The sequence below is a fragment of the Pelobates fuscus genome, chromosome 6 (assembly GCF_036172605.1).
Source record: "Pelobates fuscus isolate aPelFus1 chromosome 6, aPelFus1.pri, whole genome shotgun sequence".
NCBI lineage: Eukaryota > Metazoa > Chordata > Amphibia > Anura > Pelobatidae > Pelobates > Pelobates fuscus.
In genome coordinates, this window is record NC_086322.1 from 294337480 (window position 1) to 294363556 (window position 26077).

The 26077-nt window shown below is 43.4% G+C and overlaps 1 protein-coding gene across 1 annotated transcript in view; it reads right to left on the reverse strand.

Annotated features, from left to right (window-relative positions):
- The window catches only part of MYLK2 (myosin light chain kinase 2), a 42451-nt gene extending 19710 nt beyond the window's left edge, over nt 1-22741 (reverse strand). Inside the window, exons 1-8 of the mRNA XM_063459510.1 lie at nt 22367-22741; nt 19453-19552; nt 11254-11515; nt 9465-9718; nt 9199-9304; nt 2790-2883; nt 2064-2173; nt 1774-1915 (exon numbers count right to left, since the gene is read on the reverse strand). Coding sequence (XP_063315580.1) covers nt 1774-1915; nt 2064-2173; nt 2790-2883; nt 9199-9304; nt 9465-9718; nt 11254-11515; nt 19453-19489 — 1005 coding nt within the window. The 5' untranslated portion in view covers nt 19490-19552; nt 22367-22741. The remainder of the gene's footprint in view (nt 1-1773; nt 1916-2063; nt 2174-2789; nt 2884-9198; nt 9305-9464; nt 9719-11253; nt 11516-19452; nt 19553-22366) is intronic.
- Nucleotides 22742-26077: the final 3336 nt, after the last annotated feature.

Below are 26077 nucleotides of genomic sequence, written 5' to 3' on the forward strand. Positions count from 1 at the left end.
CTAGTCACCTTTGATTGGGGGGGGGGATTTTTATTTAGGGCCCCCACCCACCACTAAGGGGTGGGGGCTGGAGGGGGACAGTAGGTCCCCCCTTTATTGTTTTTATTAGGGCCCCCATCCACCGCTCAGGGGTGGGGGCCAGGGGAGAGGACAGTAGGTCCTCCCTCATTATTTTTATGGCCCCCACCCACCGCGCAGGGGTGGGGGCCGGGGGGGAGGACAGTAGGTCCCCCCCCTCATTATTTTTATGGCCCCCACCCACCGCGCAGGGGTGGGGGCGGGGGGAGGACAGTAGGTCCTCCCCCCATTGTGATTTATGGCCCCCACCCACCGCGCAGGGGTGGGGGCCGGGGGGAGGACAGTAGGTCCCCCCTCATTATTTTTATGGCCCCCACCCACCGCGCAGGGGTGGGAGCGGGGGGAGGAGAGTAGGTCCTCCCCCCATTGTGATTTATGGCCCCCACCCACTGTGCAGGGGTGGGGGCCGGGGGGAGGACAGTAGGACCCCCCCTCATTATTTTTATGGCCCACCACGCAGTGGTGGGGGCGGGGGAGGACAGTTAGGATAGGTGTCAATCCATATCTGCCAAGTGACCCTATGTAGGGGAACAGTCCCTATTCTACTCTGTGTCAGTGTGTATCAGGGATCCTTAGGATAGGTGTCAATCCATATCTGCCAAGTGACCCTATGTAGGGGGAACAGTCCCTATTCTGCTCTGTGTCAGTGTGTATCAGGGATCCTTAGGATAGGCGTCAATCCATATCTGCCAAGTGACCCTATGTAGGGGGAACAGTCCCTATTCTGCTCTGTGTTAGTGTGTATCAGGGATCCTTAGGATAGCTGTCAATCCATATCTGCCAAGTGACCCTATGTAGGAGGAACAGTCCCTATTCTGCTCTGTGTCAGTGTGTATCAGGGATCCTTAGGATAGGTGTCAATCCATATCTGCCAAGTGACCCTATGTAGGGGGAATAGTCCCTATTCTGCTCTGTGTCAGTGTCTGGGGGGAGTATCTGCAGTAACACAGGGTGTCTGGAGGGAGTATCTGCAGTAACACAGGGTGTCTGGAGGGAGTATCTGCAGTAACACAGGGTGTCTGGAGGGAGTATCTGCAGTAACACAGAGTATCTGGAGGGAGTATCTGCAGTAACACAGGGTGTCTGGAGGGAGTATCTGCAGTAACACAGAGTGTCTGGAGGGAGTATCTGCAGTAACACAGGGTGTCTGGGGGGAGTATCTGCAGTAACACAGGGTGTCTGGAGGGAGTATCTGCAGTAATACAGAGTGTCTGGAGGGAGTATCTGCAGTAATACAGAGTGTCTGGAGGGAATATCTGCAGTAATACAGAGTTTCTGGCGGGAGTATCTTCAGTAACACAGAGTGTCTGGAGGGAGTATCTGCAGTAATATAGAGTGTCTGGGGGGAGTATCTGCTTGTAACATTTATATGCACTGAAAAAAATAAAAAAAAATAATAATAAATTGAAAAAATAAAATAAAATGGTTGCAGCTTCCGAATGAATCTAAAATGGATGCTGTCCAGTAGGTGGGAGGGTCTGCTAGGGAGGGTGTGCTGCTGATTGGCTTGAATGTGTCTGCTGACTGTGAGGTACAGGGTCAAAGTTTACTCAATGATAAAGAATAGGGGGCGGACCGAACATGCTATGTTCGCCAGGAACTATTCGCCAGCGAACCGTTCGGGACATCACTAGACCTGACCATTCTCCGGCCAGTGATTAATACAAACAGTGATATCACGCTGCAAAAAGATACCTTCAGGTCCAAGTGCAGAACATACATCTGATGCAAATAGAAGATGCCCTCACAGATCTGACGTACGTAGACCATGGCATCTACCTCCATCAGCTGATAACTGTCATCGATAATCCTCTCGAACAGTTCACCCCCTTCCACACTGCAGAGACACCAGAAATAAGAACATTCAGACAATCAGGGTAATTATGGCAGGAGAGTTAGCAGGGGTATAGGAGGCAATTGTTGTAATTGTGGCAGCAGTAGTAAGGAGTATACGAGGTAATTATGGTAACTATTAGATCACTCACTATTCTAAGAAGAGGTAGATCTCACTTGGCGTCTCCAGGGCATCAAACATCTGGATAAGATTCCTGTGATCCAGCTGGTTCATAACATTGATCTCATTCAGAGCCATCTCCTGAGAGACAGACAGACATCTCCTGAGAGACAGACAGACATCTCCTGAGAGACAGACACGGATACGACTCCTAAGACATGGACAAACATCTTCTAGGAATATAAGTAAAGACAGCCCCTGAGAGACAAACATGGACAGATCCTGGATACACGTAGATCAGAGAACCACACGCACACAAGGTTATTTACTGAAGTTAGAACTGTCGGAAATTCAAAGAGAATTTAGCATTTTAGTCAGCTCTGTTTCCAATTTAGATACTTTGACCATAGGTTTTGAATTCACGTTGAAATCCTGACAATTCTCACTTTAGTTAATAACCTTCTCAGCGACAAATCATGGAGACAGACAGATAGCTCACAGATTCATACAGAGACACACAAACAGTACAAACAAACACACAGAGAAGCAGATTCTGAGAGGCAGACAGATAGCTCAGGAAAAAAAAATCCACACAGGGGTCCCAAAGAGATATATGGAGACAGATCCTTATGGACAGACAGAGACACTTTCTGAGAGACATCAAAGGTTTTAATCTGAGAAGAAACAGAGATAGAGCCTTGGAGGCAAATATAAGGAGATATTTGGGGACAGGAAACACCCAGCTGACCCATCTTACCTTTTCGCGGCCACTCTGAATTTTAAGGACTTTGGCGACCAGCTGAAGTCCAGTGGCTCTCTCTCTGCAAACATGGACCTCTCCGTACCTCCCTCTATAACAGAGAACAAAACATGACTTTGTTATCCTGTACACATTAGAGGTCAGGGGTGTATAAAACATGTAACACCTAAAATGGTTGTATCGTCATCACGGTGCAAACTGGTCACCTACATATCGAACCCAACCACATGTGGAACCCACAACTACATTTGACTGGTGATGCTCTCCAGGACCTCATTGAGAGTACAGCCAGAAACAAGCACCTTATGCACAGTCACACCACCTAACTAATAGAGGGGTTTGCAGTAAAACTATGTTGCAACAAAAACTGAGAATATGAGAAATTTGAGAACGAACAAAAGTTTCGAGAATTTCAGTAGCTTGCCCTTCAATTAATCCCTGCTCAGGTCCCGCTCAATTGTGCTATTACAGAGAGAACCAGATCCAAGGCATATCAGACTGATCCCACCAATAAGGGCAGTCCAGAACTGAAATGCTGGCAAGTTCTCTAGGCACAGTGAGCATGGGGTCCACGTCTGGATTAACCTTTTTGCTTAGGGAGAGCCAAATTAAATTGCATTGCAACAAAAACAGAGAACATGAGATCTCTAAGATAATCCCCAACTCAGATCTCAGAAAATGTTTTTGCTCACTTGTGCCAATACAAAAGATATGAGCAAAAACATTTTTGAGACCTCAGCAGGGAGTAACCGAAGGGCAGGATATGGAAGTTCCCTAAGTTTTTGCTTAGAGAAATAAGTTTTCAGAGTTCCTTTACGACATAGCATAGTTATAAATACGTCTATTTAAGTGAATGAGCTTAGATGTGGTAGAAATCAGGGCTTGAGTCCTGCAGGAACGCATTGGAACGGCCTTCCTGCACTTTTTCCACAGCAGGAACGCCGTTCCTGTTTGTGGTCCTACAGGACTTGTTTGCCGTGAGGCCAGAATATGATGTCATATCCAGGCATCACTCTGCGGCGTGCGAGGGAGCTGAGCAGGGAGAGCTCACAGATCAGCGCTCCCTCACCACCTGCCTGGAGTTTAACTGCCTGCCTGCCTTCCTGCCTGCACAGACTGGCCAGCAGCCCCACTGGACCCCAGATAAAAAAATCCACCCAGCTCTCCCAAATGTAGGGAGGCTGGGTGGATTTAAAAAACTAATCTGTGAGTGTTTGGGGGAAATGTGTTTGTGTGTATATGTGTGATATGTGTGTGTCTGGCTGTCAGTGAGTCTCTGTGTGTATATCTGTGAGTGTGTGTGTGTGTGTTTGTGAATGAGTGTGTGTGTGTCTGTCAGTGTGTCTGTCAATGCAGGCAGGAAGGCAGGCAGGCAGTTAAACTCCAGGCAGGTGGTGAGGGAGAGCTGATCTGTGAGCTCTCCCTGCTCAGCTCCCTTGCGCGCCGCAGAGTGATGCCGGGAGCCGGAATATGTGTCTGTCAGTGAGACCCCTACCCACTAACAGTCCCCCTACCCACTCACAGTCCCCCTACCCACTTCACTACCCTCATACCCACCTTACAGCCCCCCTACCCACTCAGTCCCCCTACCCTCCTTACAGAGCACCTACCCACTCACAGTCCCCCTTCCCACCCTACAACCCCCCTACCCACCTTATAACCCCCTACCCACCTTACAACTCCCCTACCCACCATACAGCCCCCTACCCACCTCACAGCCCCTCTATCCACCTTACAAACCCCCCTACCCACCATACAGACCCCCTACCCACCTCACAGTCCCGCTACCCACCTCACATCCCCCATACACACCTCCCATTCCCCCTACCCACCTCACACCCCCTACCCACCATACAGACCCCCTACTCACCATACAGACCCCTCTACCAAACTCACAGTCCCCCTACCCACCTCACAGCCCCCTACCCACTCACAGTCCCCATACCCACTCACAGTCCCCCTACCCACCTCACAGCCCCCCTACCCAGTCACAGTCCCCCTAGGCTCTCACAGCCTTCCTACCCAAACCTTGTCACAGCCATCCCCAACCTGTCTCCACCACACACTGTCACAGCACCCCCTCACACACCCTTGTTAGCCTCAAGGCATGCGGGGGCGGTGAGGGAGCGCTGATCTGTGAGCTCTCTCTGCTCAGCTCCTTCGCGCGCCGCAGAGTGATGCCGGGAGCTGGAATATGATGTCATATTCAGGCATCACTCTGCGGCGTGCGAGGGAGCTGAGCAGGGAGAGCTCACAGATCAGCGCTCCCTCACCACCTGCCTGGAGTTTAACTGCCTGCCTTCCTTCCTGCCCGCACAGACTGGCCAGCAGCTCCACTGGACCCCAGGTAAGAAAATCCACCCAGCTCTCCAAAATGTAGGGAGGCTGGGTGGATTTAAAAAAACTAATCTGTGAGTGTTTGGGGGAAATGTGTGTGTGTGTGTGTATGTGTGATATGTGTGTGTCTGGCTGTCAGTGAGTCTCTGTGTGTATATCTGTGAGTGTGTGTGTGTGTGTGTCTGTGAATGAGTGTGTGTGTGTCTGTCAGTGAGCCCCCTACCCACTAACAGTCTTCCTACCCACTCACAGTCCCCCTACCCACTTCACTACCCTCATACCCACCTTACAGCCCCCCTACCCACCTCACAGCCCCCTTACCCCCTCACAGTCCCCCTACCCATCTTACAACCCCCCCTCCCCACCTTATAGCCACCCACCCACTCACAGTCCCCCTACTAAACCCCCTACCCACTCAGTCCCCCTACCCACATTACAGAGCACCTACCCACTCACAGTCCCCCTTCCCACCCTACAACCCCCTACCCACCTTATAACCCCCTACCCACCTTACAACTCCCCTACCCACCATACAGCCCCCTACCCACCTCACAGCCCCTCTATCCACCTTACAACCCCCCCACCCACCATACAGAACCCCTACCCACCTCACAGTCCCGCTACTCACCTCACAGCTCCCATACACACCTCCCAGTCCCCCTACCCACCTCACAGCCCCCTACCCACTCACAGTCCCACTACCTACCTTACATCCTCCCTACCCACCATACAGATCCCCTACTCACCATACAGACCCCCTACGCACCATACAGACCCCTCTACCTAACTCACAGTCCCCCTACCCACCTCACAGCCCCCTACCCACTCACAGTCCCCATACCCACTCACAGTCCCCCTATCCACCTCACAGCCCCCCTACCCAGTCACAGTCCCCCTAGGCTCTCACAGCCTTCCTACCCAAACCTTGTCACAGCCATCCCCACCCTGTCTCCCCACACACTGTCACAGCACCCCTCACACACCCTATCACCTTTCCACACACACACACCCTGTCACTCCCCCAATACCCGCACTCTGCCACCCTCCCACACACTGTCACCCACACACACTCTATCATCCCCATACACACACTGACACCCCCTCCATACAATGTCACCATTCCCAATTACTTTCATCCTCCACACACTGTCACCCCTTCACCCAGATATATATATATGCATATGAGCGTATAATTTTTTTAGGGGGGGAGGTTCCCCAGGACTTGACCCCTGGTAGAAAAAGTTAAATTTTTTAAACAACATGGTAAATATATCTAACACATTATTGTTAGTTTATCTGTAAAACTCAATCAAAGTCTAGTGCTATGACACTGGCGTACATACCGCGGTCGCAGGGGTCGCTGCGACCGGGTGCCCGCCATCATCATTTGTGGCCCCAGCCCGCACGGCAAACCACCGGGGTCGCATGTTAAGGTGCACATCGGGTGGCACATGCTGTCAGGGCCACCCAATGGAGATGGATTGTCAGGGGGCCCGGTCAGTGCAGGGCGTTTTAACAGCGCGACCGGGCCCCCTGTGATGAGATCATCACACGCTGGGAGGAAGTGACTCCCCGTCACTCCTCCCAGCTATCACTGAGAGCCCAGGCAGGAGGCAGCAGAGGGAGTCAGAGTGGGAACTCTGACTCCCATCAACCTGAGCCAACACTGGATCCCAGGGAAAGTTACCCTCCTGCATCTAAAAGGTAGGAAACAGGAGGGTGACTTAAATATTATGTGTGTGTTTGTTTGTTTGTTTGTTTGTATGTATGTATGTATGTGTCTGTGTCTATCTGTCTGTGTGTATGTGTGCCTGTCTGTTTGTATGTATGTGTGTGTGTGTGTGTGTGTCTGTATGTGTGTGTGTCTGTCTGTATGTGTCTGTGTCTATCTGTCTGTATATATGTGTGCCTGTATGTATGTGTATGTGTCTTTGTATGTATGTGTGTATTGTGTGTGTGCGCGTCTTGTCTGTATGTGTTAATGTGTCTGTGTATGTGTGTCTGTCTGTATGTGTCTGTCTGTCTGTAAGTATGTGTGCCTGTCTGTCTGTTTGTATGTATGTATGTATGTGTATATTGTCTGTATGTATGCCTGTCTGTTTGTATGTGTCTTTGTATGTATGCCATGTGTGTGTGTCTGTCTGTATGTATGTTTGTGTGCCTGTCTGTTTTTATGTATGCATGTGTCTTTCTATGTATGTGTGTCCTGTGTGTGTGTGTGTCTGTATGTGTGTATGTGTCTGTGTGTCTGTGTGTATGTGTGTGTCTGTCTGTATGTGTCTGTCTGTATGTATGTGTCTTTGTTTGTATGTGTCGTGTGTGTCTGTATGTATCTGTCTGTGTGTGTGTGTCTCTGTATGTATGTGTGTGTGTTTGTGTCTGTATGTGTGTGTGTCTGTATGTGTCTGCATCTATCTGTCTGTATGTATGTGTGCCTGTATGTTTTTATATATGTATGTGTCTTTGTATGTATGTGTGTCTTGTGTGTGTGCATGTCTGTCTGCATGTGTGTATGTGTCTGTGTGTCTGTCTGTATGTGTCTGTCTGTCTGTAAGTATGTGTGCCTGTCTGTCTGTTTGTATGTATGTATGTATGTGTATATTGTCTGTATGTATGCCTGTCTGTTTGTATGTGTCTTTGTATGTATGCCATGTGTGTGTGTCTGTCTGTATGTATGTTTGTGTGCCTGTCTGTTTTTATGTATGCATGTGTCTTTCTATGTATGTGTGTCCTGTGTGTGTGTGTGTCTGTATGTGTGTATGTGTCTGTGTGTCTGTGTGTATGTGTGTGTCTGTCTGTATGTGTCTGTCTGTATGTATGTGTCTTTGTTTGTATGTGTCGTGTGTGTCTGTATGTATCTGTCTGTGTGTGTGTGTCTCTGTATGTATGTGTGTGTGTTTGTGTCTGTATGTGTGTGTGTCTGTATGTGTCTGCATCTATCTGTCTGTATGTATGTGTGCCTGTATGTTTTTATGTATGTATGTGTCTTTGTATGTATGTGTGTCTTGTGTGTGTGCATGTCTGTCTGCATGTGTGTATGTGTCTGTGTATGTGTGTCTGTCTGTATGTGTCTGTCTGTCTGTAAGTATGTGTGCCTGTCTGTCTGTTTGTATGTATGTATGTATGTATGTGTGTATTGTCTGTATGTATGCCTGTCTGTTTGTATGTGTCTTTGTATGTATGCCATGTGTGTGTGTTTGTCTGTATGTATGTTTGTGTTCCTGTCTGTTTTTATGTATGCATGTGTCTTTCTATGTATGTGTGTCCTGTGTGTGTGTGTGTGTGTGTGTGTGTGTGTCTGTATGTGTGTATGTGTCTGTGTGTATGTGTCTGTCTGTATGTATGTATCTTTGTTTGTATGTGTCGTGTGTGTCTGTATGTATCTGTCTGTCTGTGTGTGTGTGTGTCTCTGTATGTATGTGTGTGTTTGTGTGGGGGGGTAGTTAAAGGTGGGGAAGAGGGAGGGTGGAGGGCCCATGGATCAGTTTCGCACCGGGGCCCGATGGGTTATGTGTACGCCACTGTGCTATGAGAATCAACTTAAATTAGATTTATTGGGGTTCCCTTTAGGGGGCTTCAGATTATCTTTTACAAGCAGTATGGTGATGTCACAATGGCAGGCCCCCCCCCCTTAATTATGTGGGGTACAATGATAACTTATTAATCACCCTGTAACCTGTAACTTCAGACCTGTAACTAGAAAAACAAAAAACAAAAACAAAAAAAAACAGAATCAGATACGACTAAATAAGTCTGATTAGAGAACCTACCAGGAGAGTCCCGTTTAATAGTTAATTTACTAGTGTTTTATACAAACAGAAATGCAGTAATTAGGGACTCAGAATAATTAGTTGTTTGAGTAATAAAGTTTATAATTATTTGTTTGTGCACTTATGCAATTGTAAACTTGTGTGAGCAGGGTCCTCGTCTACCTATCGTTCCTGTATCGTTTTGTAATTGTCTAATTTATTGTTAAATCTCCCCCTCTTATAATATTGTAAAGCGCTACGGAATAGGTTAACACTATATAAATATCAATAATAACAATAATAACACAAATAAATCTTACCCTCCAAGAACCTCATCCATATTCAAGTCGTAACGATTAGACACATCACCAGGCTGGAGGGTCACAAACTGATGGGGGAATGGAGCCGGAGGAGGGGGGCAGTCATCTGGAAACACAACAAAGAAGAAAACACATGGAACTTATATCTTAATCACCCCTTCTAACTACTTTAAACATCCATCAACTCAAACATGGCATGTCTAACCCATGCTTCCACATCAAAACCATCCGACTTGACCGCCCCAACCTCCCACCTTTATACTTACCTATGATATGATAAACTTCATCTCCTATTACAATAACTGGACTTTGTGGATCTGTTTCCATGGCCCCAGGGCTTAGTGGAAATATGTCTGGGGTCCATGGGCTATCTGGCACCACATCTTCTGGACTCATCACGTTTTCTTTAGCCTCCTTCCCCTGCGACGCTAGGCTTGTGACATTTTTAGCCGTGGCCAACTCAACTTGTGTCATCAGGCGTGGAAGCGATACAGGAGGTCCTTTCACAGACTCGCTCCTCCTAAGAAGGGGAAAGTCCAAGCAGAGATCTTGGGTCAGTTTGACCTTGTTCCCGACCGTCTTCCCAGCTGTGGATTATGTTATAGAAATGCAGGGTTATTGCGTGTTCTAATCACAGTCAGGCTGTGAGCAAGGCAGTTATAACAAGCAGTGATGCGGAGACAAGAATGAGAGTGATAGACAAGAGAAACAGCCCTGGCCAGCTGCCAAATTCGCATAGCTTTCCTAGGTCTCAACCCAGAGATGTCAGGCTACACCAGGATTGGCTGGTAACAAACCCATGACTTCAGGAAACACAACAATGTGTCAATCTTTCCATGGAGCTTTGAATAGTCTTATCACACCACTCCCCTACACAACTTACATAAACCCTGTCAAGAAATGAAAGCCCTTCTTTTCATTCCCAAACCTTTAAAAGTAGTAACAGCTCAAGATTGTCACGATGCACCTAGGATAACTGTTATACAGGATAAAATAAGCACCTGCTCTAAGCCTGTCATTTCATGGGGACATAAACCTCCCCCCCCCCCCTCCCTTTCTCCAATACATGCAATGAAAGGAAGTGAATTCAAAGTGAATTTCAAAAGTTAGACTAAAAGACATTACCGCCTTGGAAAAAAAAAATCTAATTCGACTATTTTGCCCAAAAATTCGAAATTATATATTCAAACCATTCACTCTTTAAGAAGAAATTGTGTAAGAGTAGAGAGTCATACCAAGTAGCATACCATAGAGTAGATAGCCATACCAAGTAGCATACCATAGAGTAGATAGCCATACCAAGTAGCATACCATAGAGTAGATACCAAGTAGCATACCATAGAGTAGATACCAAGTAGCATACCATAGAGTAGATAGCCATACCAAGTAGCATACCATAGAGTAGATAGCCATACCAAGTAGCATACCATAGAGTAGAGAGCCATACCAAATAGCATACTTTCTAGGGGAGGGTGATCGTCCTAGTCTGCCAGATGGTAGGGGACGTGCTATTGTCATCCAAACTCAACCTCACCCCCTTATTTCCTAACCCCTCTACCCCGCTGTGTGTCTCAACGCCCCCTATCGCTTTTGTTTCAAGTTCCTCATACCTCTGCGTGTCTCTTTTCTCTCCTTACCCCAATCGTATGTCTCTTAATCCCTAAGTATCCCTTGCGTTTTCCATGTACTATCATGTTCAGCCCGCCTGGATGAATATATGCCTCAATTATCAAGTTTCCTTAACTACACTAGTACTGAAGATAGGGATCAGACATATCCTGTATCGATTGGGTTTTAGTATGAAGATGGGAAATATGAGATTGGTCTGCATAATGCTAGTAATTGTATACTGGTCAGTTTCGTTATTTTGGCCTATGCTTTGCAATTAAGCTGTCTTTTAAAGCCAGGTCCGGATTTAGTGAATATAAATCTTATACAGAACCCAGGAAAGTGTCTACCAGCCCTGCAGGCACCCCTGGTATTTTAATGTACTTTAATATGTGAATTCCTTCCCAACTTTGGCTTCCATAAGAGCAATATTTGGGTGGCCATTACCTTGACTCCCCAGGATTGCTCATCTCATTTCCTTGGCTGCTTGCTTCTTTCCTCTTCTTCCCATTGCTCTGCCCCTGCTCGGGTTTATGCACTGGATCGGGTTTTGGGCTGGGCTCTGTAACCAATTCTTTGGTTTGGGGGCATTTGTCCTGTTTTGAGGTTTTCATATTTGTCTTGGATGCTTCTGGGTCTACAGCTCCCTTCTCTTTCGCCGAGCCGGTGGAAGACTTTGAATTGGCACTGGACACCTCGTCTCCATGACCTACAAACAAATTTCATTTAAGATGTTATACTTCTACGGTTCGCTTTACCATTTCACGCAAGAAGCAGGGATCGTGCAAAACAAGCTCCAGAGTTGAGTGCTTGCGTGTGTTTTGCGTGAAAAATTTAATTTAGAGTCAGTTTGGTTTTCTATATCATGGTTTATGCTCACATTTCACATGTCTTATGCAAAAGGTGTGGAGTGCTCAAAGGCTAGTCCTTAGAATGTTTTCAATAGTAAACATGAAGCAAAAGTTGAGCAATAACCAACGCACCCAAGGTCCATCTACATCTCAGAGATGTAGGGAAACATGAGGAGCATTTGGCAGTGTAGCAATGTCTTATTCCATTGAGCCCATCGAGTGTTTCATGGCTCATAAATCATAGCTACGTGTTTATTTTCACGGCCCTACATCATGCAGCCTTAATCATTATTGATTTGTTTGCCAGATAATCTGCTGGGCCCAAAACGTATGGCATGGTATAAAATGAGGCATTGTGCCCAGAATATGTGCCATTACCTTATTGTGTCCAGCAAATCTGCCCTAGCAACTACATCTCAAATGCATGGCAACAGTGCTAGTTTGCTGCGGTAAACAAAACTGACCCAATTGGGATGCAAGTTTGATGCAAATTTGAAGGACAACCTTCCGGATGGATCTGGCAAGGAGATAAGTGGACATTGTGTCAAACATCAATGGCTTGGTAAGATACACTATAAATCGCATGTAACGCCCATACAACATTTGAACTTACTCAATAAAGCTTTGGTGACAATTTCATTCTTTTTGCAACATATTGGGGTTTGGCTGCTAAATGGACTAAAAAGGAGTGTATGTACCAAAGAAGGTCCAGAACTCCTCCAGTTACAGCACCATCAGATTTACTGGTGATAAAATGGACACGTTGCGACCACCTGTGGGTCTTCCTCAAGCCTAGTTCATTGGTGGTCCTAACTTTGCCATTTCATCACCAATAAATCTGATTCTGTTATATTTTGTGGGGTGCTGGACCTGTTTTATTTATATATATATATATATATATATATATATATATATATATATAGTCTAATATAGGATTTTTACCCAGGTTAACACATGACAATCTGACTGCATTTTCTCTGCTGCTTCCTAGTCGTACTGTAATTAAAGATTAAAATGTACTTGCACTGTAAATGATAACTTTGCTGCACCATGGGGTGTGTATTCCAGCAACAGTCAGTGCTGTCTGTATCTTTAACTTTTGAAAAAAATTGAAAAAAAAACAACAAAAACAGCTTAAGAAAATAATAGTACCAGGGCAGGGGTAGGCAACTTTCGGTACTCCAAATGTTGTGGACTACATCTCTACTGTTGCTTTGCCAGCATTATGTCTGTAATTGCATTATGGGAGGTGTAGTCCACAATATTTAGAGTTTCGAAAGGTTGCCTGCCCCTGTACTAGAGTGATTAAAGTCAAACTGAGGGCTGCACGGCCTATATCCTATGATTCCACAGCAGATCTGGAACCAGAACCTACAATTCACTGCGTGAACACAGATTTCAGGACAAACACACATCAGATAATGCATTTAGACATCACAGTGCGGATTATAATACACTGGGCTAATATGGAACCTAAGGGCTAGAACCAAGAATTTACAGAACCACAAGCACTTGAATACGGTATATCTGTTGTAATATACACAGTTTAATTTCCAGATCAAGATGTGGTCTATGATGCTAAAATCACATCTATGCTGGTGTCAGTCCAGAACATGTATATCCTCAAATAAAGGGCAAGAATAAAAAAAAGAATAAGACCAGAAAGACAGGAACATAGCTATCTGCACCACAGAGAGTGGAATCGAGACTTGAGAAGAACTGCAGGAACTAGAATTTAGATATCAACTCTACAACAGTGAAATCCAGAATTTAGCAGACCTGCGGAAACTAGAATATAACAACAGCCCCCCAAAAGAGTAAAATCTAGAATTCAACAGTAGAAAATTGCCTTGGATATAGCTAACAGCATCACAAGGCATGGAATTTAGAATTCGGCTGCAATGTGGTGTCTAGAATATAGCGGCCAACACTATAAGTAGTAAAACCTAGAACTTAGAACTACTACTGTAGAATATTGCATATTCTATGTTTCTATTGATTACGTATGGATGTGTGGATTGACATAAGTAACAGATGGTATCAATAAGTCACAAGGCTTTCTTTGTCTGAGAAGTCTGGAATGTGGATTTGGGGTCTTGTCCTTATATGGCTAGGGTTATATTCTGACGTCATTATGGTCAAATCTATATAGATTAGTGAACAAAGGACCACGAGGTCTTGGTCTTCCTGTTGTTGCACAAGGTTGTTCTTGTCCAGCTGTCTAACTATGTAAACTCGGACTCTCCTTTCAGGAGTCCAGCAATTACCATCTGCTGTTGAACGTCCATTATTCTGAAACTTCCTTTGATGTTTAATTATATATCCGTAACTCTAAGAATAACCCTGAAGAAACCGTAAGTCAGATTGCGTATTAGTACTTTTCATTAAAATAGGCGTTTATTATTGTGGCAAGCCTGTGACCCAAGACTATATATACAAAAGACGTATATATCAATCAACTGGAAAAGACACAGAAGAACGAAATTCTTACAACTACAGAGACTAGAACACAGCAAGCATGGCCGCAGCAGATAAAAGTCCAGATGCCAACCCTACCAGAACCAGATCTAAGCTGCACTAAGTCAAAAACAGCTATAAGCAACTCAATTGCTAGAATCAAGAACGCAATAGAACTGGAAAGTCTACAATATAGCTATCAGCCCCACAAGTACGAAGATCTCGAATCAGCAAAACAGCAGGGACTAAAGCATGGTGGAAACTGGACAAGATTTCTTCTGCCTTCGCCATGTTTCCATGCCTGCTGTCTTCACCCCTGTGAGATCAGTCGCCAGCTCACTCACACTTCCTCTGCTATCTCCATGTTCTTGTTCCTACTGTCTTCACCTCTGATTATTGATCAACCTCCAGTCCACGCTGTGCCACGCATCCACACGTTCTCTGAAGTCTCAAAGTTCCCCTGTCTGTTGTCATCATTCCGCAGTGATCTGCTGCATGCCAATGTTGACCCGCTGCTCCGCAGTTCCTGTGCTACCCATGTACTCCGGGTCATTTGGTTGCTCACTGTTTCGCTATAAAGATATTTCCCTGTAAGCATGCCAGCAGGACAGACACAGATATGTTCTGGACCTAAGTTTAGAATATTAGGATTTTCACCTAGTCCAAACTGGCATCTCCGCAGGCATCCTTCCTCACTGTGTGTCCAGCCAGCTGCTGGCAGACAGCCAAGTGCCGGGACCCCCTGAGCTCGGAGAATATGATACAGACATTACAGACACTAACACAGCAGAGATTACCAGAGGAGTTTCCTAAGTGATGGGAGAAAAAAACACGTTTTGGATCAGTTCAACCGAAACATAAACTGCGGAATGTGAACGTTAAAACAACATACCATGACGTCCAAAATAACATCTTAATTGGAAATAAAAGAAACTAAAAAACAGAAACTTTCTGGTGGTGGAACCATTGAAGATGCCCGTGTTTCTTGACCCAAGACCTTTATCTAACTTACTAACCCTATTTCACAATATCGTTAGCTATTCGAACACTATTATCATCTTCTAGTTGCTCACTTGGAAAAATACTACCTACACTCTGCACTTTATTTCTAGATCATAGATTGCCGTTTCAGTAAACAAGACCAGCACTAAGTAATCCATCAAACGAGTGAGGCCTAATCCTGCCTGGCACTGTGCATTGCCAATACTGACACAACTCGCTCCAGACCATTACTATCTCCGCGAAACCCAACCTCTGCAGGGACTACTATACACTTCAATTGCATCTCATACCATATTAGAGAAGTACACCGTGTCGAACACCCACGCATCGACACTTTACAATCCACCTTCATTTCAATGATAGAGAAACTGCTTGACGGGTATCGTCCTCCCTGACCATCACTGGACTTTTTATCTTTCATTAATATCCAGATTGAAGAGAGTCCTTCTCTCCACATGTGATCCAGCCGCAATCTTGTAACCCATGCCCTATTTATTTTACACCTGCATGTAATCGCATTAATCTATGTGAGTGTAAATATATATCAAATTCTGGACCACCCAACCACCCTACCCAATACGTTGGTACCAACCACTGGTTCTTTCATGTTTTTCACCATGAATGGCATCGTTTGACAGTAACGTTGCACAGTATCTAGGTGGCATCGCTTTCAAAAGTACTTTAAAACTTTTTAAATTTAAACCTGCAAACTAGTTTTATACCATCCTTCCCATACTAATAAATGTGTTTAATTAGCCCTAAGGCCTTATTTCCACATGTCTTATCATTAGAAAGACTTTTTTGCTCCCACATTACCAGCAAAAGCTGTTGTCCTACTTCCATATTGAGACCTACAGTGGACATATATCAACTGGCGTATTTTTGGGTATCTACAAATACGTGTTCATTGTAGCAGTAGTCCCTACTTTGCCTTATGAAATCATATGACTGTTTTGGAATTCCAGTGAAAATGGCAATATGGGTATTTCACTGCTGTAAACAAAGCATTTTTTAAAATTCACTTTGGTTATTTTACCCAGTGGCCTGGGGCGGGGCTGCTCTGGGAGATTTTAGGAGATTTACTAATAACAATTTATACAACTAAAATGTAATTTAGAACAAGAACAATGTATCTTATTTACACAGACTGATTTCTAAACACATTTATTGTAGTTTAAATACACATTACTGGGAGTATTATTGCTGTGGAGCTCTGTTATACACACACACATTACTGGGAGTATTATTGCTGTGGAGCTCTGTTATACACTCAGACACATTACTGGGAGTATTATTGCTGTGGGGCTCTGTTATACATTCAGACACATTACTGGGAGTATTATTGCTGTGGAGCTCTGTTATACACTCAGACACATTACTGGGAGTATTATTGCTGTGGAGCTCTGTTATACACACACACATTACTGGGAGTATTATTGCTGTGGAGCTCTGTTATACACTCAGACACATTACTGGGAGTATTATTACTGTGGAGCTCTGTTATACACTCAGACACATTACTGGGAGTATTATTACTGTGGAGCTCTGTTACACACTCAGACACATTACTGGGAGTATTATTGATGTGGAGCTCTGTTATACACTCAGACGCATTACTGGGAGTATTATTGCTGTGGAGCTCTGTTATACACTCAGTCACATTACTGGGAGTATTATTGCTGTGGAGCTCTGTTATACACTCAGACACATTACTGGGAGTATTATTGCTGTGGGGCTCTGTTATACGCTCAGACACATTACTGGGAGTATTATTGCCGTGGAGCTCTGTTATACAATCGGACACATTACTGGGAGTATTATTGCTGTGGAGCTCTGTTATACACTCAGACACATTACTGGGAGTATTATTGATGTGGAGCTCTGTTATACACTCAGACACATTACTGGGAGTATTATTGCTGTGGAGCTCTGTTATACACTCAGACACATTACTGGGAGTATTATTGCTGGGGAGCTCTGTTATACACTCAGACACATTACTGGGAGTATTATTGCTGGGGAGCTCTGTTTTACACTCAGACACATTACTGAGAGTATTATTGCTGGGGAGCTGTGTTATACACTCAGACACATTACTGGGAGTATTATTGCTGTGGAGCTATGTGATACACTCAGACACATTACTGGGAGTATTATTGCCGTGGAGCTCTGTTATACACTCAGACACATTACTGGGAGTATTATTGCTGTGGGGCTCTGTTATACACTCAGACACATTACTGGGAGTATAATTACTGTGGAGCTCTGTTATACATTCAGACACATTGCTGGGAGTATTATTGCTGCGGAACTCCGTTATACACTCAGACACATTACTGGGAGTATTATTGCTGTGGAGCTCTGTTATACACTCAGACACATTACTGGGAGTATATTGCTGTGGAGCTCTGTTATACACTCAGACACATTACTGGGAGTATTATTGCTGTGGAGCTCTGTTATACACTCAGACACATTACTGGCAGTATTATTGCCGTGGAGCTCTGTTATACACTCAGACACATTACTGGGAGTATTATTGCTGTGGAGCTCTGTTATACACTCAGACACATTACTGGGAGTATTATTACTGTGGAGCTCTGTTATACATTCAGACACATTGCTGGGAGTATTATTGCTGCGGGACTCCGTTATACACTCAGACACATTGCTGGGAGTATTATTGCTGTGGAGCTCTGTTATTCACTCAGACACATTACTGGGAGTATTATTGCTGTGGAGCTCTGTTATACACTCAGTCACATTACTGGGAGTATTATTGCTGTGGAGCTCTGTTATACACTCAGACACATTACTGGGAGTATTATTGCTGGGGAGCTCTGTTATACACTCAGACACATTACTGGGAGTATTATTGCCGTGGAGCTCTGTTATACACTCAGACACATTACTGGGAGTATTATTGCTGTGGGGCTCTGTTATACACTCAGACACATTACTGGCAGTATTATTGCCGTGGAGCTCTGTTATACACTCAGACACATTACTGGGAGTATTATTGCTGTGGAGCTCTGTTATACACTCAGACACATTACTGGGAGTATTATTACTGTGGAGCTCTGTTATACATTCAGACACATTGCTGGGAGTATTATTGCTGCGGAACTCCGTTATACACTCAGACACATTACTGGGAGTATTATTGCTGTGGAGCTCTGTTATACACTCAGACACATTACTGGGAGTATATTGCTGTGGAGCTCTGTTATACACTCAGACACATTACTGGGAGTATTATTGCTGTGGAGCTCTGTTATACACTCAGACACATTACTGGCAGTATTATTGCCGTGGAGCTCTGTTATACACTCAGACACATTACTGGGAGTATTATTGCTGTGGAGCTCTGTTATACACTCAGACACATTACTGGGAGTATTATTACTGTGGAGCTCTGTTATACATTCAGACACATTGCTGGGAGTATTATTGCCGCGGGACTCCGTTATACACTCAGACACATTGCTGGGAGTATTGTTGCTGTGGAGCTCTGTTATTCACTCAGACACATTACTGGGAGTATTATTGTTGTGGAGCTCTGTTATACACTCAGACACATTACTGGGAGTATATTGCTGTGGAGCTCTGTTATACACTCAGACACATTACTGGGAGTATTATTGCTGTGGAGCTCTGTTATTCACTCAGACACATTACTGGGAGTATTATTTATGTGGAGCTCTGTTATACACTCAGAGACATTACTGGGAGTATATTGCTGTGGAGCTCTGTTATACACTCAGACACATTACTGGGAGTATTATTGCTGTGGAGCTCTGTTATACACTCAGACACATTACTGGCAGTATTATTGCCGTGGAGCTCTGTTATACACTCAGACACATTACTGTGAGTATTATTGCTGTGGAGCTCTGTTATACACTCAGACACATTACTGGGAGTATTATTGCTGTGGAGCTCTGTTATACACTCAGACACACCAACAATTCAAAGCTCCTAGAAAGGAGGGATTTGGGTCCAAATTAGGGTCTGTCCACTAAAAAGGGAGACTAGTTGCAATGCAACTGGTAGGCCTCAGGTAATATGGCCTGTTTCCAGGCAGGCCTGGCATATGGAGCTATAGTCACTGATTTTACTGAAATCTTCTTCTAATTTTCTGTGGACTTGGTCATCCCAAGACTTGCTGTGCTTAGTTGGGATTTGAGGGATATAACAATGTCCAAAGTGAGGCAAATTGGTGTTTAGTTAATAAACCACTAAGTACGGCACAAATTGCAGTATACGGCCTGTGAGGGTGCATTTTCCTGATGAATATCGCTAGGCATTGTCTGACGGAGCACTTAAACCTCGTTACCTGGTTGTTTTTCTTGCCCGATACACGTATCTGCCATCTGTGAGGAAAACGGCTCGGTAGTTCGTTGCTAGCCCAGTGATACACAGATAGGCAGAGTCCACTACAAAATACATAATGGCATTAGTTGTGTTGTCAATATTCCGTGGCCTGTAAAAGCACTATTGTTTTAGACACTTGTAGGGTTAACCTACAAACACTGAATTTAACATTTCAGGCAAAAATTATTGATTCAATCAACTTTTCCAGTCACAGTTTGAATATTTTAGCCAAAATTTTTCAGTCTGGTTTTCAATTCACTAGAATTCAATATTTACTAAAAACACTCCTTCAGTATACATAAAAGGGTACAATATATACTGCACAGGGCTATTGGTGTAAGAAACCTCCTGTAGAGCGGTGAGCCCTTAGGAATCTTGAAGGCATTGTCAATTTCCAAATATTTAGAGCAAAGTCTGCACAGTCGACCGACAGTATATTCCAGGCCAATTCAATAATTTGCTGTAGAATTCTCTCCCATAACCTCCTACATTTCTGAGTCTCTTGATACATAAGCAACATGTCTGACATAACAAATATAGACTGCCCTTTAAGGTAGGATAGGATCAGTCTATATGTAAACGTGTTTGAAACAGTTTCAACAGGGTTTGAGTTCCACCCTATAAATCAAGTTTATTCTGTATTTATTCACAAAACAGGGAATTGCACAAAAAATTAGGGCAAAATATGCAAACTGTGACTATATTCTGATATTTTACAACGCAGCTATTGTCTAAATTTTGAGATTTAATTTTCACATGTATACAATTTGGTGTTTAGTGGATAAACGTGAATATTTATAATACATTGCTGATAGAGGGTTACTCGCTGATTTAAGTTTCCGTTTAACCCCTTAAGGACACATGACATGTGTGACATGTCATGATTCCCTTTTATTCCAGAAGTTTGGTCCTTAAGGGGTTAAACCCTTCACAGAATGAAAACCACAAGATGAGATTGAGCAATTGTTTTAGGCGTGTGAAAAATATAAAGAGATATAAACACACAAGCAAGTGGTATAGAGAGCAACATTCAAAATAATTGCATAAAACCTGACAAATATCACATTGAAACACTTTCTGATAATATTTGAGATAGTACTCAAATATAAATTGGGTAATTTTTCCTTTAAAGTATTGTTTTTATTTTTATTTTTTATTGTTTTTAAAGAAATGATTAAAACATTTACATAACATTTATATTATGTCTCATCGCCAGTTGCGTTTTAGCGATGCGTAGCCACAGTCATACCACTACGCACACTCAGTAGAGTGCAGGGTTATTCAATAAAATTCAGATTTGAGGCCAAGCTGAAGAACATGCTTGGATTTGGCGATTTTTTCCAATTTGCCTAGCTTGGTCTACAATATGCAATTAACTTTTAATTCCTAAAAACTCACATTTTAGTGAAAGGCCCTATATTTTACTTGTAGGTTTATAGGTGTAAAGAGTATGGTGTATAGATATACAGAGTAATAAGGAGATGTGCTAGAACTACTATACAGATATACAGACATCACATATACAAACAAGTGTAATAAATGTTCGTTCACTTCAATCGTCTTAGGCATTGTCTATATTGTCTTAGATATGCAGGTTAGAAATATAGGTGTTGACATACTATTCACTATGCAGATTGTAGTATTTATAGATTTTATAAATGTAGAGAGATATCTCAGGTTATATTTATAGCAGTTGATAAACTTGCATTGAGATATGTACTTTGTAGATTATATTATTTTTGGTGAATATGTCTTTGCAACACAGGTTACATATACGGGCATTTAAATATCTACCTATAAGTACGAATTATGTGTGTGCATAAGATGTTATGACGGAGCCCTTAATGAATTATTTTAATGTGATACTAAGTTATACAAATACCTTCTTAACGTGCCAATCTTATAAAGTGCAAGCTCATCCTTCAAGTTTTTTGTGTGCAAATATTTCTAAAAAGTGCCAATCTCCTAAATTACAATTCTAGAACTCAATTTAAAAAAATAATAATAAAATACATATATACTTTTTTTAAAGAAAAAAATAAAGTATGTATATATATATATATATATATATATATATATATATATATATATATATATAACTTCATGTAAGTCAAGTGTTGAGAAATAAACGGTGAAGTTGGTTGTTCCAGGCAGAGTAGCAGATTCAGATCGTGATGTGTATATAGGTGAAATATTGTGGCGTATTAATATGGGTGTCAATATACAGCACATTGGTGTCACTGTCTATATATAGGATGTGATGTATACAGCTATCATTATACCTATACAATGTTTGCTGTGCAGAGTTGCAATGTGTATGTAGGTGATGTGTTATGTAGGTGTATAGGTATAGGATACCAGTGTCTATATAGGATGTGATGTATACAGGTGTCATTGTACCTATGCTGAGTTTTGCTGTGCAGAGTTGGCGTGTGTATGTAGGTGATGTGTTATGTAGGTGTATAGGTATAGGATACCAGTGTCTATATAGGATGTGATGTATACAGGTGTCATTGTACCTATGCTGAGTTTTGCTGTGCAGAGTTGGCGTGTGTATGTAGGTGATGTGTTATGTAGGTGTATAGGTATAGGATACCGGTGTCTATATAGGATGTGATGTATACAGGTGTCATTGTACCTATGCTGAGTTTTGCTGTGCAGAGTTGGCGTGTGTATGTAGGTGATGTGTTATGTAGGTGTATAGGTATAGGATACCGGTGTCTATATAGGATGTGATGTATACAGGTGTCATTGTACCTATGCTGAGTTTTGCTGTGCGGAGTTGCAATGTGTATGTAGGTGATGAGCTATGTAGGTGTCAACGTATAGGATACTGGCGTCTATGTAGGATGTGATGTGCACAGGTGTGATTGTACCTTCGCAGACGGTTGCTCCAGATTGTTCTGTGCAGAGATCCAGGTTGCAATGACTGTTTCCTTGTTGTTTTACGACTCATATAGTACGGGACATGTCTGCGGTAGAAGATACAATGCTGTGGGTGGGGGCTGTATCCGTTACACTGCATGTTACGTTATTGCCACCAGCGGCACCTGTCACAGTTGGATCTTATTCATCGGATACTTTCCATTCTTCCAACTTGAGAGTTTAAACAAACAGTGGGTCTGCTCCTGTGCAGCCAACGCTCTGTCTCTGCCTCCAGTCCCCTGCAGCCATTATTCTGTCTCCATCTGTCTTACAACAACAAGCCTCTCTTTCTGTGTCCTCCAAAGTTTGGCCTCCTTCCATTGCTTCTGTTCGCATCCCACCATCTCTTTTAACCCTCCCCGACCGCCCCCTCCCGTTTGCCCAGGAATTGATGGTGTTCAAATGGTGAGAACACAAGAAGTTAATACGACGGTGACGGGCTAGGACACAAGGTTCTGTTTATGCTAGACGTGACCCTGCCCAGGGATTACCGGGACGAGCTGGAGCAGCTGGGCTCCATCATTAGCATCTGTCAGTCACCGAGGACTTATCTGCCCCCGATGGACCAGAGTGACAACACTGGCAAGCCTCGCTGAGGACCTGCAGTGCTTCCTCTGCCCCCTGAAGAAATCTCTAATCTCCAGCAAAACTTTCTCCTGGGTTTTCCTCCTTGCAACTACTGACAGCCTCCCTGCACGAAACAATGGTACCACCAGAAGGACTTCTCTACAGATCTGCCAGCTGAATAGGTCAAAGCTGTGAATTAAGAGAAAGGGTAGCAGCGAGCTTCATAGCTGAGCAGCTGTGAACCATGTATGAACACCTACAGACAGGGATCCCAGTGGCAGAATTAAGAGGTGTCTGGGCACTTAGGAAGTGGTTATGGTGCGTCAATGGGGCGTGCGTGCCAAGGGGATGCAGTCAACTCCATATTGAGATGAAAGGGTGGAATTAAAGGGATTGGTGTGTGGAGTGCTGCTGCGTGTGAGGAGAGCAGGGTTAAAAGGGAAATACAGTGCGAATACGGAGCAGGGAGCCAAATTCCAAAGGCTGCCCTGGTATGCATCGGGTCCAGCTATTTTCATATTAAATAGATCCAGCTGCTTCCCCCCACACTTTTTTTACTTTGATGAAGGTGCACAGGATCTCTTTGCACCATAGTCTATGACGCCACCATAGGTGGGCAGTGTGTTTGGATGATCTCCTAAGGCAGGACTGCCCAGAAGGTAGATCCCCAGATGTTGTAGAACTACAACTCCCATGATTCTTTGCATGCCTGTAGAATGTCTTTAGAATGACAAAGCGTAGTGGACGCTGTAGTTTTAAAACATCTGGGATCTACCTTTTGTTCACCCCTGTCCTAAGGGGAAGCTGCAATTTCGTACATAGAGTGCATCATTACCTCATCCCCCAGTGGCAGAGGAAAGGTTTTACACACAAAACCCACAGCCACCCCCTATCCACTTCTAACAGAAGCGAGCGTGGGAATGCTATAAAATGCTGAGAGCCATCTAATAAAAATGTTTTACAAGCACAGGTTAAATCCAGGCCAGACCCCGATGTGTAGCCATTCATGATTCCAGCATGTTCCCAGAAGCCCTATATCCCCTTACATCACGCAACACATGAATATGGAGCAATCAGTGACATACACCCCTTCGCCATGTGTGCTTTTATGTAGACTATCATAGAATGCATAGCGCACTGGGCAGCAACATTGTAACTAAGTCCCTTAGAGTGACGGCCGATATCGTCATTTAAAAGGTATTGGGGCCATTTCTACATGTTATGTGAGTTTTAGGGCTTTAGTTAAGAATATAAATCATGTTATTTATTAAAGTGTGAAATGTCAAGAATTACATAGAAACATAGAAACATAGAATGTGACGGCAGATAAGAACCATTCGGCCCATCTAGTCTGCCCAGTTTTCTAAATACTTTCATTAGTCCCTGGCCTTATCTGATAGTTAGGATAGCCTTATGCCTATCCCACGCATGCTTAAACTCCCTCACTGTGTTAACCTCTACCACTTCAGCTGGATGGCTATTCCATGCATCCACTACCCTCTCAGTAAAGTAATACTTCCTGATATTATTTTTAAACCTTTGTCCCTCTAATTTAAGACTATGTCCTCTGGTTGTGGTAGTTTTTCTTCTTTTAAATATAGTCTCCTCCTTTACTGTGTTGATTCCCTTTATGTATTTAAATGTTTCTATCATATCCCCCCTGTCTCGTCTTTCCTCCAAGCTATACATGTTAAGATCCTTTAACCTTTCCTGGTAAGTTTTATCCTGCAATCCATGAACCAGTTTAGTAGCCCTTCTTTGAATTCTCTCTAAGGTATCAATATCCTTCTGAAGATACGGTCTCCAGTACTGTGTACAGTACTCCAAGTGAGGTCTCACCAGTGTTCTGTACAATGGCATGAGCACTTCCCTCTTTCTACTGCTAATACCTCTCCCTATACAACCAAGCATTCTGCTAGCATTTCCTGCTGCTCTATTACATTGTCTGCCTACCTTTAAGTCCTCAGAAATAATCACCCCTAAATCCCTTTCCTCAGATGTTGAGGTTAGGACTCTATCAAATATTCTGTACTCGATTAAAAGTGAAGATCACATTTTAGACCAATATAACCAAATTGGAAAAATATAATCTGTGGTAGGCTTTTAGTTCTGCTATCTTGTCCTAACAATTCACTTTTATTCACAACAATTCACACGTTAGTAAATAATCCTATTACGAGCCCTCCAAGCACCCGCACAAGATGTGGGCAAGGTATAGATTGTAACTTAAAGTTATTAAGTTACTGTGTATTGTCAGAAATGTGATAATGCATTGCAAATTTCACGTAAAAATATCCATACTGGGAAATGTTCTTCAACTCACCAAAACATATTCAGCTTAATGAAGCAGTGTGGGTGTATAGATCATGTCCCTGTAGTTTCACTGTTCAATTCTCTGCCATTTAGGAGTTAAATCACTTTGGTTATGCAGCCCTAGTCAAACCTCCTCTGGCTGTCACTCACACAGATGCCATAAAAAAAAGTTGGTTTTTTTGTTTTCTTTTACAGCACAGTATGTTTACTTTAGAAATTCTGTCTCTTGCTGTGTTAATTGAAACCACTTTAACCACTCACAGGAGGCTGTTACAAGCTCTAACAGGAAGTTGATTATTTTGCAGAAAGCAGGTAGGGAGGTTGGGTGAGCCACAGGCAGAGGGGGTGGGGTGAAGGTGGCTAGGGCTGCATAAACAAATTTATTTAAGTCATACATGGCAGAGAATTGAGCAGTTAGGCTGCAGGGGCATGTTCTATACACCAAAACCACTTAGTTAAGGTAAAGTTATTTTGGTGCTGTTTAGAGTACCTCTTTAAATTTCAGTTCCTAAAAAATCCAGATTCATTTATCCTATTAATACAACTTTATTTGTGGTTTGGGCTGTCTATCACTATATATTTATATTTAATAATGAGCGCTGTATAATTATCTCCTGTCCTAGAATGTCCCTTTAAATCATACATTTTATAAACTGAGACTCCTCACGTTCCCCATATGAGTCTGAGAAGCAGCTGAACTGGTGATTATTTTTACCGACGATCACACGCTGTCCACGTATAAAACAAAAACACACAAGTGAGGACGCAGTTACCTCTTTATC